This window comes from Akebia trifoliata, chromosome 11 (genome assembly GCF_017979445.1).
Source record: "Akebia trifoliata isolate Shusen 1 chromosome 11, ASM1797944v1, whole genome shotgun sequence".
NCBI classification, from domain to species: Eukaryota; Viridiplantae; Streptophyta; class Magnoliopsida; order Ranunculales; family Lardizabalaceae; genus Akebia; species Akebia trifoliata.
This window is the reverse complement of record NC_141385.1, coordinates 35,381,077-35,398,895: the sequence shown is the minus strand read 5'-3', so window position 1 is coordinate 35,398,895 and position 17,819 is coordinate 35,381,077. Positions and strand designations below refer to the sequence as shown.

General features: G+C 32.6%; 1 protein-coding gene, 1 long non-coding RNA gene and 2 other non-coding genes across 4 annotated transcripts; 2 read left to right on the top strand and 2 right to left on the bottom strand.

Annotated features, from left to right (window-relative positions):
- The first annotated feature begins 55 nt into the window (after window positions 1-55).
- Window positions 56-1,252, top strand: LOC147391393 (uncharacterized). Its single transcript, XR_015183256.1, has 3 exons — window positions 56-328; window positions 750-905; window positions 985-1,252. It is a non-coding gene; the product is annotated as an uncharacterized LOC147391393 (long non-coding RNA).
- A 9,483-nt stretch (window positions 1,253-10,735) lies between these two features.
- Window positions 10,736-15,990, top strand: LOC147391392 (rac-like GTP-binding protein RAC2). The gene is made up of 7 exons (XM_086459664.1): window positions 10,736-11,043; window positions 11,185-11,272; window positions 12,287-12,396; window positions 12,531-12,594; window positions 13,554-13,618; window positions 15,135-15,200; window positions 15,680-15,990. The coding sequence occupies exons 1-7, from the start codon at window positions 10,945-10,947 to the stop codon at window positions 15,776-15,778; spliced, it is 591 nt and encodes a 196-aa protein (XP_086315790.1). The 5' UTR covers window positions 10,736-10,944; the 3' UTR covers window positions 15,779-15,990.
- Window positions 15,991-16,434: 444 nt separating this feature from the next.
- Window positions 16,435-16,657, bottom strand: LOC147391391 (small nucleolar RNA U3). The gene has a single exon (XR_015170351.1). It is a non-coding gene; the product is annotated as a small nucleolar RNA U3 (small nucleolar RNA).
- A 152-nt stretch (window positions 16,658-16,809) lies between these two features.
- TRNAM-CAU (transfer RNA methionine (anticodon CAU)) lies at window positions 16,810-16,881 on the bottom strand. The gene has a single exon. It is a non-coding gene; the product is annotated as a tRNA-Met (tRNA).
- Window positions 16,882-17,819: the final 938 nt, after the last annotated feature.

The window sequence follows — 17,819 nt, the reverse complement described above, 5'->3', positions numbered from 1 at the left end:
ACTCTTTATTTTGGAATGTGTAAGGTACACATACACTAATATGTTGGTGTAAGACTTCATAGACTTTTCCTACCTTTTATCATATTTTTTTGCTTGTTAGTACTTCATATTTTTTTATTGTTAGTATCTCGTATATCATATTTTATGTTTCTTACTATATCATTTTTTTTACTTGTTACTAACTCATATTTTTTTTGCTTATTAGGTAAATCTTTTTTAACTCCGCCAATGTAAAATTAAACATTTTACATTGCTGGTCCCAAGCCCGGGTAAAGGAGGGAAAAAGGATGAAGCAAGGAGTAGTTCGCTTAGTGCACCTGGCCAAGAGGTAATTCTTTTTTATGTATTATATTTGGCATTAATTTGATTGAATTGTATTACTTTTTTAGCTATTAGTAAAACTAAATATTGGGTCATCTAATTACTATCTATAAATAGAATATGAGGACATTTGGCACAATAGAAGAAAAATGGTAGGAATTTGTTTTTCAGAATAGAATTCTCTGAGGTAGGACTGAATTCATGACCTCTATGATCGTGCCTAATGTACAGTTCTTCGTTTGAAGATGATAATTACTATAACTTCTCAGATTACAGACTAATTAAACCATCTGAATTACATGTATACAACTTTTACTTGAATATATTTGTATCTTTTTTAGTTCTTTAAGTTTTTTTTTCCAGATGGGGCACTATTGCTCATATCGTCTTTTTGGGTTTCTGTTTCTTGACAAACATTATTGTCACAGTAATGCTTGTTCTTGGTGGTTCTGGTATTGTAAATGCACTTACGGGAGTGAACATCTATGCTGCAAGTTTTCTGATACCCCTTGGTGTTATAATCTACACATTAGCAGGAGGACTAAAGGCCACTTTCTTGGCAAGCTACATACATTCTGTTATAGGTAACCAACCTGAATTTGTCTGATTTTCGATACTTTGTAGAAGTTTTCTAACATTTGGTCTGAATATATCTGCTTTCAGTTCATGTTGTTTTGGTCGTATTTGTCTTTTTCATTTACAAGGCTAGTAGCAAGCTTGGAAGCTCGAAAGTCATATACAATCATCTCTTGGATGTTGCTAGTAAATCAAGAATATGTCAAGAACTGCTTTTTCATAATGGGCAATCTTGTGGTCCTATAAAAGGGAACTACAAAGGGTCTTATATAACAATGTTGAGTTCTGGTGGCCTTGTTTTCGGAATCATCAATATTATCGGAAACTTTGGTATTGTCTTTGTTGATAATGTAAGTTTTGTTGTTCTCCTCAACTTTGTTTTTTCGATTTCTGCTTCATCATCATCATCAAATACTTATCCCAAAAATCATGTTTTATTTCAATATCTACTTCAAAATTTTAAGTCATTTTCCATGCATATAAGCTTATTAAATGGAGAAAGCGCCTTAAGAAACTCACTTTCAGGATATGACATAAATAACGACGATGAAATTAATTACATCTTTTATCCCTACTTATGTCACTTTATGGAAATAAAATATATAGATTTTATTGTTAATATTTGTCTTCTCAATGATCATTTTACAATTTTGTCACAAATAATGGGAGTCTCAATATCATGTCTTGATTAACATGCATTCATCCAGGCATGGTTTTTTGTTATGATTTCCTTCTGTTTTTCATGGCCAAGTCTCCCTTATTTGATCAGAACCTTGGTTTATAAATAGGATTATACTCCTGAATATTGGTCATGTTCAAATCTGTATTCACAAATCTTGAAGTTGTGTGTTAAGGAGGTGATACATCAACATCCTTGATCTTGTTTAATTTTTGGTATTTACGATTACCCCAATGTCGAGATTCAATATTTTAATTTGGGTTCTTAATTCATGGGCATTGATTGTGACATGATTCTTGGGCATAATCTCCTTTTATTTTTCCTTGTGGTTTTCCCTTTTGGATAGGAATCCTAGGTTGCCACTGGGATTCAAGTGAATTTTGATCATGTCTGAAATGAGAACACCACATATAAAATCAGAATGGAATCACATAGTTAGAAGATAAGTTATGAAATATATCGCAAGGTACCTAGAGTAGATTACTATTGAGGCAACTAACAAGAATCTTAAAATCATCATCATGAAAATGTATGAGATACACGAGATTGGCATGAGAAATTTTCTCTCGCACCCTCAACATGTCAAACTTTGACTTGATGATCTATGGGAGTTACTTAGCACCTTCTACTATATGGTATGAAAATGATGTATTAACAGGGAGCCAATTGTCAGAAACAGATTTGATTGGTCGCCATTACAAAACCTCAATTCAATAAAAGAAAAGTGGCTTAGAATAAGTTTACCAAAGAAGAGTCACTTGTGCTTTTGATAGGAAAGTGAAAGTGCTGGACATGCAAGTTGAAGATTCAGTCTTTAAAGAAAATCAAGTAGTTTTCTACAACCCAATAAAGAAAATACAAATCCAATAGGGAAGGTCCTTTTATCACCAAGATAAGACTATTTGGAAAAAATTGTTAGACTTCAAAGATCATAACAACACCAAAATGCTAGAATCATTCAACCTTGGCCAGATCGAGTGGTACTATATTTAAGGAGGTCATATTTGGCCAAACTAATTTTCTTATTACCCAATTCAATATCTCATTCATTAGCCCTTTGAAGCCTTTTCAAAAAAACATAAAAATTGCATTTTTCTTCATTAGTCCGATTACCCAACCTAGGGGAGGGAATGTGTTCAAACTATGTTTTGGTCTGATTTTAAAATTCTGTGGTCCCTTTGTGATAAAAAAAAGTGATAATAGGAGGTGTATTGATTCTAATTGAGATGGACGATGAAATTTTTCCTAAGTCAATAAATGTTAACATGGTAAAAAAGTACTATGCCTAAATTCCGATACCTAAGAAGACGATAAGCCATCTTTTCACTTCTCATAAAACCATTATACCCCTAGTTACCCCTTTTGAGCCTCAAATACTTCCATTAACCACTTAGAACTAGGACATGTCAAAAAATATACTGGAAAAAATACAATAAAATTGGGTAGTTCTAAAAAGAATCCAATCAAAAGATTCATTATTTCTGACCCATATGAGGGTAAACTGTGAACAGCTAAAAATAAAAACTCAAAAAGTAGACTTCTCAATCCTGGGCTTTACTCGCATCTCAAACTTTGAGAAAGTGGAGAGGATAACTTGATTGATTATTTTGAACAAAAAAAGGTAGATTAGGAAAAGCAATAAGGACATGTTCTAGTCCCACCCAGTTTACTTTAGTTTGTTTCGAGCTTTTATTCCCTTTATTTCTTAATACTAACCATAACCTACATTTCATTCCATATTAAAAACATCTCTGATCAGGTAAAAGATTCATGGTTATCAATTCAACAGTCAGTTGGTCGGTAATGACGGAATTCAAGGAAGTTTTTGGCAGTAGAAAAAGTAAGGAGATCTTGGTCCCATGGCTCGCCTCAGACTCAAGTCATAAGAGTCGCTGGAAGATTCGCGAAGGGAGACCAGATCTAAAATTCGAAAGTAAATGCAACTACAAGAATAGAAGTTTGATCCTATAGCTCAACTAATGTCTTCGAAAGACTAAACAAGAAATCAAGTTGGATTGTCAAAAAAAAGTGCAACTACAAAGTAGAGTCTTCGATCTTTCAATTCAACTTCAAAAATATAAAAAATATTCCCTTCTTGTTTTAAAGTATTTAGTTTTATTATATTTCCAAAAATCATATATATATATAACAAAAATGCAAAAAATATTACTTTTAACCTATGAGGAAAGATCTAGGATTTTGATTAAAAATAATAGTTTCAAACAAAATTTAGTTGCTTCTGAGGCCAATACTATGAAAAAATTATTTTTTCCATGCATTGCATAAACTTTACACCATCCATTTAAGTGTGCAAGAAAGGATAAAATAGTAGAAAAGTTAAAGATAGAGAAAAAAGAATAATCATCATCTTTTTGCGGGAAAACACAGTTGAAAAGTGGTGCAACTCTCGAGCCGGCCCCAATTCTGCAAGTCTTCAAAATTCTCGAGCAACGACAATTCTATTCTACCAAAAGTGTAAAAAAATTGAAGTCATTTCTCATTTACAATCTATTTTCAATTTTAGAGTCCTACGTCATGCCGAGAAACTTGTTTCGAAAGCTTCAACGAGCCATACATCGAGCCAGAAGCATAGAACTTCAAGTTTAATCCCTATCGGACTCAAAGCATGGGAAGGTCGCCTCTACAATCAACATTCAAAATTTTAATCTGAGATCATCAAGACAAGACCGAAGAAGCATACAAGCTAGAGCTCGATCAGACGAAAAAGAGTTTCGAGTTTACTTATTCGTAATTCATTGCAAGCAACTCTCGCAAAGAAGGGCAGTTGTAGATACCCCATTTTCACCTTGATCAAGCCCTGGAAATCAATGAAACACGTGAAAGAAGGATTCGGTCCAAATGAACAACCACAAGAAGCCCAAGTTCAATTCCTAAGTTCATAACCCAAACCCATAACTCAACCCAATGTCAAGCCCATGCCAACACTTAAATCTTGTGGCCTTACACCTATCCCTAAAAGAAGGAACATGGTGGTCTCTTATAAGCTCCAACATCGAAGAAGGATCTTCATTAGTATACTAATGATCCAACCTCATAGGAGAATCAACTCCCTTGAGAAATCCCAAGAATGACTCTCAAAAAGTAAAGTCAAACTAAGAAGGTACTTTGGTTTTTGGTAAAAATCTTTAAAGCTAATAAAAATTTTAACTCTACCCTCAAGAGGTAGAAGTTTCAAGTACATACATGGAGCTCTCCCATTGATTCATTTCAAAAATGTATATCCAACTTTACTATATGAGATTTTTACAAAAAGTCCTACGCTCAACTTTACATATGGCATTTTTTTATTAACCCTCCCAAAAGCATTTTTGTCTCTTACCCTATACCCTTACTTTTGAGGATAATTTTATAAGACCCAACTAGCTTTAGAGATTTTTACCAAAGACCCAACTTAGCATTCCATGACCACTAAATTTGTGCCACATGGCCTAGCCCGCATGGCTTGGCCAAATGGCTTTATCTAACAGGCCTCATGCCAAATTCCACATTTTTACTCAAGAAAATAGAAAATCCAAAGGATTTCCTACACTTTTCTCATAACATTTCCTAAAATCCTTAGGGTTGGACATTTTTACCCCTTAAGAGGTCTCCCACATCTCTATAAATAGAAGGCTCTTTAAGGCAAATAGAGGAGAAAAATTTTAGAGTAAGAAAATTTTGCCCAAATCTCTACTCACCTCTTTTGAACCCTAAGAGTTAAAAGAAAAAAAAAGTTAGTAAAAAAGAAAAGACTAAGGTAGGGTTAGGAACCTGAGGGCTGATTTTTTTTCTACTTAAATTCATTTGTTCCTCTCTTTCTCACCTAATCTCTTTTATATTTTTGTTCAAGTTTAAGTTTTTTATAATGTAGTTTTTTTTGGCTATCCTTCAAGGGCATAGGGTTGAAGAAAGTGAGTCTTCTCTTTGAGAAGCCATCTTCCCCTATTAAGTCTCCAAAAAGTTATAATATTATTCAATGTTAATGCAAGTTATTTCAAGGTTTTTTATGTTTCTAGCACTTAATTTTCAAGCTTTTAATTGTTTTCTTTTCTTTAATGGCTGAGAAGGAAGAAAATAATCCCTCTTCATTGAGGTAATCTCCTCCTTTATAAATTTATTCATGCATCCACAACAAGCACACACCACCTTCTTTATTTTAAAAGGGGCTATAAGTCAAAAACATTTATCTTTTTATATTTATGTTTAACACTTAAAAGTCAACAAAAATAGTCCCAAAGTAGACAAAATTTAAGGTATAGCCTCTCCAAGGGTGTGTCCAACCTATGGATATGTCTCTAAGGCTAAACTAAAACAAATAAACCTTCCTAAAGGTACATAAACATTTAAAAATTAGCTTAGAGGCAAGTGGGGTGAAATCCCTAGTGATTCACACAAAATCTTCAAGCTTACAAAAAAATTCTAACAAGCCTATACTTTTGTATATGGCTTGCTCATTACCTCTTTTTTGGGTTTTTGTAAGCCAAACTTTAGTTCGTTAAACTTTTAACTTCTCTATAATCCCTTCTATCTTCAAAAAAATATAATTAAAAAAAGTAATTTTTCTACTTCATTTGTGACCTTTTAGTAATCATCACTTGATGGGTGGGATAAGGTGCTTAACACCTTCCTTGTCCCTCTACTGAAACTCCTTACCCTCTACGTAGTCTTTTTGATATACCTAACCCCTTTCCATTGAATGTGAGTCACTACGAAGCCAAAAATCAGATTTCTAAAATTCGATTTTATGGTGACCATTCACACATTAACAGTGAATAGTGACGACTCCTAAACCCATGTAGATGAGGTCCAACTCATGAGCCTCGAATGTATACAGACTGTATGTGATTCTGACTTCTATAACTAGAGTCATAAACAAAACAATTTTTTTTTAAATAACAAAATTTCCTGAAAATGGGGTAAACAAAAGAATCGGATGTAAAAGTTAAAAGTTCATAGCAAAATTATGAATCTTGAAGATCTCAACGATTTCATTCAAGAATGAGTCTCATCACATGATTTCAAATCTAGGATCCATGATTTCTACTAGTTTGTTTTTTGGTAACCATATATCCTTGTAGACAGCTAACCAAGCCCCTATCTGGGCTTTACCCACTCCATGAACCACCCGCACCAAGTAAGTGAGGGTGCGTCTAAAATTGCCATTAGCCAACCTGTCATGCCCCCCAATTTATGATTCAGATTTTTCCAAATCTCGAGGGTAGAGTAAAAAAGAAAAAAATCAAAATGAAGATTTTCAAAACTTAAATATGATATGAATTTCTTCCAAATAATTTTGATTGAGTTTCCTCTAATAATTGGACCTATAAAAATTTTCACATGTAGAAATATACTTGTATAATCAAAATCCATATATCCATTTCATTCCAATCACTATATCATAACAAATATACATCACTAAAAAATATACCATAATTACAACTTAAAAGTGTACATAAATCAACTACACATCTCGTATCGATTAATAGTTATCCATGTCATAAACAATAATTCTCACTTTCTAGACATATACATACACAAGTACACAACACATATTATGCTAATATATATAAGGAAGTCAAAAACTACACAAAATATTTCCATTAAACGTAAATCTCAACTCACATATAATAGAAATGGTGTTTATCATCATGATCTTGCGATCCCTCTATATAAAGTTCTCCATCAAGAATAGGCATCTTGGTAGCTAGGACATCTGAAATATTTTGTTAGTAGGATGAGTAACAGGGAAGTTACTCAATAGTAAACTCACATTTCAAATTAATAGTCTTAATATGAATGGATAAATAAACTAATATATTATAAATAATGTAGGTTTTTAAATAAATAAACAAAACGAATAACACTCAAAACAGGCTAATCTTTAATAAAACAGTAATGAAATATCTCAATCTTATAATAAAACAAAATAAACATAAACATGTCATAAGAATATCAATCTTGATAATGTACTTGATAAAAATGAATAGGTACACTACCGATACAAAAGTAGCGATTTGTATATTGATGCTCCAATACTTAATTAGTGTAGAACTCACCGTTAATTCCTGATTTTATGGTCAATCTGGCAATTTACCATAATTGGTTGACCGTGTTTTTCAGCTCAGGTTGACCATTGATTCCTTATGAAGATCAACCATTTGACTACTATAGACTGTTAATAATCATTTGACAAGTTAGCTTCATCGTACTTCTGTGGTATGCATGTGTCATCAATCAATCTAGTCATTTACAAACCATATTTACAATATAATTTATTGTTTTTCAATAAAAATAAAATAAGAATTTTTCGAATAGTAGGTATTAAGATATTTTCAAACGGTATCCTATACTACCGGAGAGAATATCAAACCCCTATTATTTTCAATTAATCGGTTGCTTCTAGAAAGAGCTACCGATTAATCTTATGGGTATTCATTACCCTTTTAAAGGATAACAAAAATAATAATTATATTTTTCAAAATTCATTTGAAATAAATTAAAACAAATTTGTAAGTGTAACGATATTCTCAAGTATTCTAGAATTATAAATATGCAGTAGTATATTGAAAACAGTAAACATGCAGGTACATCGTCTCACAGTTATTACACAATGCTGAAAAGTACTCTAAACTTGAAAATTCCTCAACACAAACACATACAGTCGAGAGAGAGAATCTCATTCTCGATTATAAATAATCGAGATTTTCATTCTCGATTTCAAATTTAATTTAAACATTTCATTTTTTCTATTAATAGATAATCACTCAATGAAAATTCATTTTCAAAACAGGACGTCTTAATAGTTTTTAAAACAAACACTCTACGAAAATTACTAAGAAAATCAATTTGTTAAATATCAACAGAAAGATATAAAATAAATTATTCTACAACTCGATGCATGAATTTTGAATTTAAATCATAATAATAAAAATAATAATAAAAATTGAAATAAAATAGATTTCATTAAAAATTATACTACGAATTTAAAATTATAAATTTTCTACCTTCGCAACTATATTTTACACGTACGTCAAAAAATGATTTTTCTAACTGATCCCTTCAACGATTCAACCAAGTAATCCGGTGACTAGGTAGATCTCGAAGTCATGTATATTTTCTTCTTCAGTGTCGAATTTTAATTCATATCCTAAATACATTTAAATCTTGATTGAACGCAACGTGCACGAACTCAATAGGATGCTGTTTCGATTTCAATGTCTCGCTTAAAATGAAGATCGAATTCTATACTTTATAATAATATAAACTTTTATATTATAATAATATAAAATTTTATATTATAATATATAAACTGATACTGGTGGTGTTGTATCATAAATTCTAACACCTTTTACTTATATATATATTATATAATATAATAATATTTATATTTATTTTAATTACATTCTACCCCTTTAATAATTTCATAATTTCAAATCTAATATTTTTATATAAATAATTATAATTAAACCCAATTTTAATAAAATAATTTATTTTAATATTTTAATAATATAAAATTAATTAAATAATATTTTTTTTCTCCCTTATGTTTATCACATTAGATCAATTCGAACTATGTATATCAGCTTTTTGAAAGTACTCACTGATTTTTCTCTACTGATCAAAATATCCTTTACACCCTAAGTTTTCTTGATAAACTTAATATTTTCATAATTTATTATATTAAACTCGAATTTAAGTATGCTGACAATCTAAACTATATTTTTTTATGCTTTTAAATTCAACGGTAACGTCTGTTTGACTAAAAGAACTTCCTATAAAATTTTAAATTTTATCTACTTCGACTAAATGTTCTAATTCTTCAATAATAATCATGATAAGGTTCTTCAAATTATACATTTTATTTAGTAAATTCTCCTTCTAGAAATTATTATTTTAGATAGATAATTTTATGATTTATTTTTAATAATTTATTTATTTTCTAATAGGAAAATAGGTCAATATAGTTGATTTAATTTCTCGATATACATAATAAATTTCATGACGTTACACAACCCCTCAGGGTTTACTAGTTCGTTTAGGTTTATTTTGTTATTTTGGACTTTTGACGATCCATGCACTACGTGAAATATTCTACCACTTGTCCTACATCAATAAATTTCTCTTTAAATATTTTAGCAATTAATATGATCAGCCATTCAATGGATAGCTGAGATGCCTTGGAGACCAAGATGGTTAGGTAGACCCACAGTCCACTTTGGCTAAATACACACTAAAAAATACGTTGATTGATTATTTCTAACAGTAGATATCAATCAATTTTCATCATGAGCATATAGAGCACTCATCACGATTAAATCCAACGGTTATTAATCATCAATGACATTGATTATCGGTGTTTAAATAGTATACACATTAGTGGGCCACCATGACCATGGTTTTTAAACTTAGTTTCACGTCACGTCTCATTCAGCCCCGACACCAAATTAGCTCGAGCAATACGACTTGTTTCGTTCGAGTTGTCTCATTCGGCATTGAAACCATGATTTTTAACCATTTAAAAAATTTGCAAACATTCATAAATGATTCCTATTAAAAAATGAAGTCAAAAAAATATAAAATTAAAAAAAAATCATAATATACCTATCAAAATAAATAAATTAAAGATTTATATTATTACGTGTGTTTCATTTTCATTGTTACGTATATTTTATGTTCTTCATCTGATTTCGTCTTGAATCGGATGAAAAAGATAAAGTTTTTCTCCAAAACCTTGCTTTTTTTTGTTCACTTAGTTGAAAAAATGAAGAAAAATCAATTTGGATGAAAGAATATAGGGTTGAGAACATTTAACTCGAACAAGATTTTCAAAATCTTGTCCAATACATATCGTTTATCTCGTGATTTATTCATTACTATTGTTTGTCTCGGACGAGATTATGCAAAATCTCATCTAAGACGTCTTGCTTATCTCACGATACGTGAATGTCTCAAATAGATTTGTGAGTTAATCTCGTTCAACCCCGATATCGAGCTAACATGGGCGATACGTCCAGTCTCGGACGAGTTTTAAAACCATGACCATAACCAGGTAATCTTTCTCCACTTACCATCTGGGCCTCTTCGCCAGCTCAAAAAACAGTCATCACAACACCTTTTCCCTCCTAAGAAAGCTCAAATTAAAGTTCTTCTTTATGTGGGCCTCTCTCTCTCTCTCTCTTTCCAATATAATATACTAAGAGGAGAAGAGAGAGAAATTTGAAAAGGGCTCATCTCTGCAATTCTTAACAGAAACAATAAAACAAGGTGCAGAGAGAGAGAGAGAGAGTATGTAGAAGCAACAGAGAAGGGAGAGTTGTCTAAAGGGTCTTTTGGTTTCTTTGATTTTTGTGTTTTGTTGGGATGATGAGATGAGCACTTCCAAGTTCATCAAATGTGTTACAATTGGAGATGGAGCTGTTGGAAAGACATGTCTTCTCATCTCCTACACCAGCAACACCTTCCCAACTGTATTTTTTTTCTTTTAATTTGATCTCTTATAACTTCTTTTTTTTTTTTTTTTTTTTTTTTTTAATTCTTATCTTCCCTTTTCTTTTTTTCTTAATTTGATGATCTCTTATGATTTTTCTTTGTTGGAATGGTTACCTTAGGATTATGTTCCAACTGTTTTTGATAACTTCAGCGCAAGTGTTGTGGTTGATGGGCAGATTATTAGTCTTGGTCTTTGGGATACTGCTGGTAATCTCTCTCTCTCTCTCTCTCTCTCTCTCTCTCTCTCTCTCTCTCTCTCTCTCTCTCTCTCTCTGTGTTCTGATTATTTCTTGTTTTCATGATCAATTTCTTTGAGAAATTCTTTGATGGGGTTTCTCTCAAATGGATAATTGAAATATACCATCACTTGGAAACAGAAAGAAAAAGTAGAGAAAACCCATCAATGATAAGTAGGAAATTAGTATTATAGATTGAAGAAAATTGGAGACATTCTCCTCAAATCAGCAATAATGTCGGCTTCTTTCCAAATAATTGAAAAAATCCATTTTGTGGGTTAGATTTATTTGGATTGTTTGAATTGTGTACATTAAAAATTACCAGTTGAAGATAACATCATCATCAGATTCTTTGAATTTTAGGAAGAAAAACGATTTCCTGGTTTTTAATACTTCATCGTTCGCTATTGTCCATGTTGAGTCTTTGGAATTGTTATTACTTCTTTAGATTCAGATATTGGCATCAGTTTTGGACCAGATTCAATCGAGATGAATCTCGAAAATTTGAAACTTTTGTTGAAATTTTGTATAAAACTTTGTCCCACTTGTTTGACTTTTCAAAATTCTGAAATGTTAAAATCAATCAAACTGAAACAGAATTTGAAAATTTGTGCCAAATGTGTAAAATTAGTTACATTAGAAATTGCCAAAATGTAAGAGAAATCTTAGAAGAAGAAAAAAATCTATAAATTATGGAAAATTGTTCAGAACTCCAAATCTAGTTTATTCCTGTCAGTTTTGAGTAATTGGTTGTATTTTTTATTTTCAAGATACAAATATCAGAACCCCATCTCATTGTTGCTAAATTTCTAGTTTTTTTTTTCTCTTTTTCTTTGAATTATTTCTATCAATTCTTAGTAATTAGAGCTATTTCTATTCATACTTTAATTATCTTGTAAACTTGATGTAGGGAAAGGAAAGGTGGGAGCTTAAGATTTTCTTGCTCTTTAGATATATTTTAAAATTTCAAAACTTCTCTATGCAGGTCAAGAAGACTACAACAGACTTAGGCCTCTCAGCTATAGAGGGGCAGATGTTTTCATTCTTGCTTTCTCTCTAATCAGTAGGCCAAGCTTTGAGAACATATCCAAAAAAGTAAGATTTTCTTCTGCCCCTCCTTATTTACTTCAATATTCTCAAAAAATTGGTAAAGATGGCGTGATCTTAACAGTTATTATTTTCTAATTCTTTCTTTTTTTGTTTTTCTGTCTTTTGTTATGTGGGAGAAGTGGGTCCCTGAGCTGAGACACTATGCCCCATCAGTTCCCATTGTGCTTGTGGGCACCAAATTAGGTGATGTACTCATTCTTTCAACATGATCTCATCATTTCTATTCATTGATAATGCCTAGACTGCCCCCTATGAAAATTGTTCAAAAACCTCCAAAGAATTAAGGGGAATTTGGTTAAATTAACAAGAATCCAACCCCAAAAGTATTTTGATTAGTTTTGGATGACAGTGATGATGTAAACACTTAACAAGTTGAGTGGCAAAATATGATCTTGTATAAGTGTTGCAAGGGAAATCATATCCTCTGACGGGTTTAATCGCATTTTATTTATTTATTAAATAGGCCACTAATCTTGCTTTTGGGAGATGAATATGTGATTAACACAACATAACTTGAAACCTATTTAGTTCAAAGAGTCAGGTTGTTCTTATCCTAGAGTATGAACCTTCTTTGAATTGGTGGAAAAGTCGGATCCTAGAGTAGGCCTCTCGTTGATGATAATTGGAAAGTACTAAAATCAAAGCAAATTGAAATTAAGTGCAACGGGGTGATGTGTGAGAAATTTCTTAACTTGAAACCTATTTAATTCAGTAACCACCACTGAAGAGGAGTTTTTTTTTCTCATACTAATCTGCTGTTGGAAGATCAATCGGTAAAAATAACCATGAGACAACTGAAACCCTTGGGCACAAAATGTAGGTACAATGGTGAAACTTGAGCTCTAAAAAGGATATTTATTTCTCCTTCATGTTTGGAGTAAAACATAACTAATTTAGTGTTTTACCCAAAGATGGAATTAATGTGGTTAACGGTGGCCCATAGATAGTAGATGTTAGGAAGGAAGAAGTATCTACCTATTTTTATTTCCCTTGAAGTTGCCTACTTAGTGAGTTGGTAAAGTATATGGGTGGTAGTACCTCGACCTTAGGATCAAAATCTGGACTTCACCCACTTAGCTATCAGGAAAAAAAAAGTTTCACTTTGAGTTGTTTGATGATTAAGGGGTTCTTTGGGATGACAGATTTGAGAGAAGACAAGCAATTCTACATGGATCACCCAGGCGCACGTACGATTTCAACAGCACAGGTATGCCTTGAGTTCTAAAACCATTTTCTCTTCTAGGAAGAGTTTTTCATTGATTTTATATAAAAAAGGAACAATAACAGTGTCGGGAGAAGTGCCTAGTAATTCAACAAAGTGAACTCAATTTTGGCTTTAAACCAAGCAAGTTTTTTCAAAATCTTGGCAGGTAGGTGTAGATTATTTGAAATACTTGATGGTCACTTGTTAAGTGATGAAATCAGTTGCCTTTGAAGAATTGGAGTGAATTTAGTATGTGCAGTTTGTCTTGAAAGGACTCACCTCACAGCCTCAAATGCAATTGACAGTACATGGGAGGTGTTATGTCGTGAAGGCCCCCATGATATAACACCATTTGATGGCACTTGAAGCTGCAAGGGCCCCTTTTCCCACGCACTGCGCCTTATATTTTCTTGTAGAAGACAGCCCTTTTAAGTAACAAAACATACAATTTACTTAATTCTTTTACAAGAATTGATGCCTCTTTTGATCTTTTGTTACCCTATATATCTAAACTAGTTTTTACAAAGCTTTTGATGGATAAAAGGTTGGAGCTTCTGCCATTGTCTTCATTTTTCCTATTTGCACCTTGAATGCCTATGTTTGCTGTTGGCACACTAAAGCTGTTTTTTTTTTTTTTGGAAGATCATCTGGGTTAAGGCAGACCCAAACCAGCTACAACTTCACATAACGCATCCCCCTCTTATCCTGAACAAGAATAGGTAACAGAGCACTAGGAAGCGAATTACAATCCAAAACAATGCAACCTAAACTATGTTCATCGAAGCTAGCATATCAGCAGCAGCCCTGTTAGCTTCTCTAAAAATATGGGTGAAGGGGGCCCCTTGGAATCTTGGGAGAAGGCTCCTAATCAAGAGGATCAAGTAGTGAACATGCCAAGGGCAGCTCCAAGTGTCATTGAGGATGTTCACCACCTCTAAGGAATCAGGTTGGATAGTGATTCTCGAGGTGTTGGAGGCTGCAGCAAGCCAGATACCCTGTAACTCATGATGTAAAACAGATCTAGGAGTATCGCAACCTGCCAGGGCAGCCATCTCATTACCCTCAAAGTCACGAATGATGGCTCCATAGCCTCCTCTTAGAGTAGAGAAAGCCCCATCAGTGTTAATGGTGATCATACCCACTGGCGGTTTTGTCCAAGAACAATAAACTCGTCTAGAATGGGAGAAGGAAGCTTGTCAAGATTTTTGAAAAACATACCCTCGTAAAGACCCATCTGAAGTTTCTATCTGAGCTCAGTTTCCCTTTTTAATACCTTCATTACAATTTTAGAAAACATAAAGCCGGAAGATCGCCAAATTGGCACAAAAATATTAATTCATAGTGGGTTACAAGTTACCGCACTGTTGTTTCTTCATGGATCGGCAAAAAAGAACAATTATTATTTATTTTCTGTATTTTCTCTCGAGTCTTGAATGTTATCTCTCTTGTATGTGACATAAGGATGCGGCTTTGATGACAGTAAAAGCATAGCTTTATGTATATATTTTGGGTATTTCAGGGTGAAGAACTACAGAAGCAAATAGGTGCATTGGCCTATGTTGAGTGCAGTTCAAAGACACAACAGGTTTGAATATTTGGTCACATCTTTTACTCTTCAAGAAAATATACCCATTAACACTAGGCCATAACAACATAGGCCTAGAGGCATTATTGATTGGTACATGCAAGGGAGTGGGACTATTGCTTGATGGGATGAAACGTTCCCCAAGCAGGCAATCATAGCTATCGTGTATGCCATCTGATTCTATATATTGATCTATGTAGACTTCTATGTTGCCGATAACAAATAGTTGGCTAAAGAACTTAAAAATGACAATGAAATACGAACCCAAGACATAGTGTTGGGTTTGAGACCATTTAATACAAACCTAACCAATATAGCAAAAGCACCAAGGCGTTAACGGTATAGAAATTTAATCCTTTATATGTCAAATGCTTGTTCTTCAAATCAAATTGAATTTTGGCAAGGATGATGACCTGGTCGGGAACTATTGTTTTGGTCTTTTGGTGATTTCTTGTTTGTGACTTTTGTTTGAATTGCAGAATGTGAAGGTCGTATTTGATACTGCAATCAAGGTGGTTCTCCGGCCACCAAAGCCCAAGAAACAGAGGAAAAGGCCAAGTCTTTGCCACATTCTTTAGTCAAATTTGCGAAGCTATTTGATTTATTTGGCTAATGCTGACTACTTAGACCTCTCTTTCTTTGTGTTAATTTTCTCTTCTTGTGGTGTGTTTATTGTATCCTATTCTGTTTATTTTCAACGCCACCTTTGATTATATGTAATTGAAGAAAAAGTTGTACTCTTTAATGGGTTTGATTGAAATTTCAATTTAAAGATTGCTGTGAAGTACAATTAGTTCTTCCTTATAAAGGATAAGAGTTACTATGAAATGGATCTTCTAGTGTTTTAGATTTTAACACAATCTTAGTGCAGTTCTGAAAAACCTTTATCAACTCATCTCAAATTTTTTCTATCAAATACTTTTTTTTTTTTAAATGGATTTTTTTTTTCTCAAATTTTATCTAAAAAAAAATATATATATATATATATATATATTATGAAGTCTTTCATATAACCTTACCACCATCTCAGCCAGCCAAGAGAACAACAAAACCCAGAAAAAAAACAAACAAACAAACCAAATCTGGGAAAAAAAATGAAAATTTTGTTTCATTAAACAACAAATAATTTTGTTTTAGGGCAAACAAACAAACCAAATCTGGGAAAAAAAATGAAAATTTTGTTTCATTAAACAACAAATAATTTTGTTTTAGGGCCTAAAATTTTGGTTGGGGGAGTCTGTCAGACAACCGTACGACCATCTCAGCACGCCAAAGCAATGCTGAGAACGATCCTCTACAGAGATGGTCCACGACCAGAGTCAGTAAATCATCAGCCGTTAATCACGCTCTGATCGAACGGTCATAATTCATCCACCAGACTTTGGTTCCTGTCTCCTTAGAACTCAAGGATACAGAGGTACGAGCCTATAGAACAGATCCTGTTCAAGTAAGGTCGTATCCATTACTTTTGTTTCTTAGGTATAACAAGTTTAATTATCTTCAATATTTAAGCGATGTGGGACTAAAGGCTTAGCATTTTAATGTTGAATTTTAAATAAAATTCCAAAAAAAGAGAAAAAAGGTGGGAAGGGAAGCTTTTCTCTTTTTCTATCAGAGCCAGGTTTCGATCCTGGGACCTGTGGGTTATGGGCCCACCACGCTTCCGCTGCGCCACTCTGATTTGTTGATATACGATACACAATAATTTTATTAATTTAAAACATGTCATTTTGTGTACTAAAAAATTTGTGTTGAATCAGGTAAACAATAAGAAGTTAGAATTAAAGCTTTTAACTGTAAAATCATGACCACAATTTTATAGGAAAGTCAATTTGATGAGATTGTCAATCTATCCAAGGGTTAGCTATGAAAAAAATATCCAATCTAGCAATCTCAACCCTTAGATCTACTATTTTTAGTATACATATTGAACTCTAATTTCCTATTTACGTATTTGAGTCTAAGAAGAAATGATTATTGAAATAAATAAAATCCTAAGTAGCAAAAACCCTTTGATCCAAAGCTGGCCTGAGACCAAGAAGAACATTCACCATTTCCATAATCCAGCAACTCGACATGGAATCCTGGAAGAATCGAATCGTAAATTGGGTTTTAATTTTGTTATTGATCATCGGGACATTATACATTTCCATCTCATATACAAGCGTTCCCGAGGATATATCTTTCTTTGAGTATGATCAATGCTCATCATCAAATAGGTTAAGCTTCCACTTCTCGAAAACGTTGCATGGTATCGTAACTTTGTAACTTCATGCCAAACATACACAAGTATAGTTGAAAATTTTGAAGAAAAAATAAATCTTCGAAAAGGGGTCTATCAAAAAAATCCATTTTTAGCAAATAGAAGCATAGTAAAAAAGTTCATCAAATATTTGTGAGTGAAGAAAATCAGTGTTTTTTTAATTATTTATTTATATGAAAACTCTACTATTACTATTTTAAAAAAATTAAAAAAATCTCCAGTTTTCCCAAAAATTGGAAATTTTTCGACACTATACACTTTGCTCAAAAAAATTTCCAACTATCCCTGAGCCCAAAATTTTGCCGAACTAACTGAATTGATTCCTAGCTGAGTAATTGTTGAATCTGAACTTGTTC

Excerpts from the sequence above, each read along its gene's own strand:
- LOC147391392 (XM_086459664.1), top strand. The coding sequence starts at position 10,945 with ATGAGCACTTCCAAGTTCATCAAATGTGTTACAATTGGAGATGGAGCT. Across the intron at positions 11,273-12,286 it reads TGGTCTTTGGGATACTGCTG|GTCAAGAAGACTACAACAGA; the intron begins GTAATCTCTCTC and ends TTCTCTATGCAG. Across the intron at positions 12,595-13,553 it reads GCTTGTGGGCACCAAATTAG|ATTTGAGAGAAGACAAGCAA; the intron begins GTGATGTACTCA and ends TTGGGATGACAG.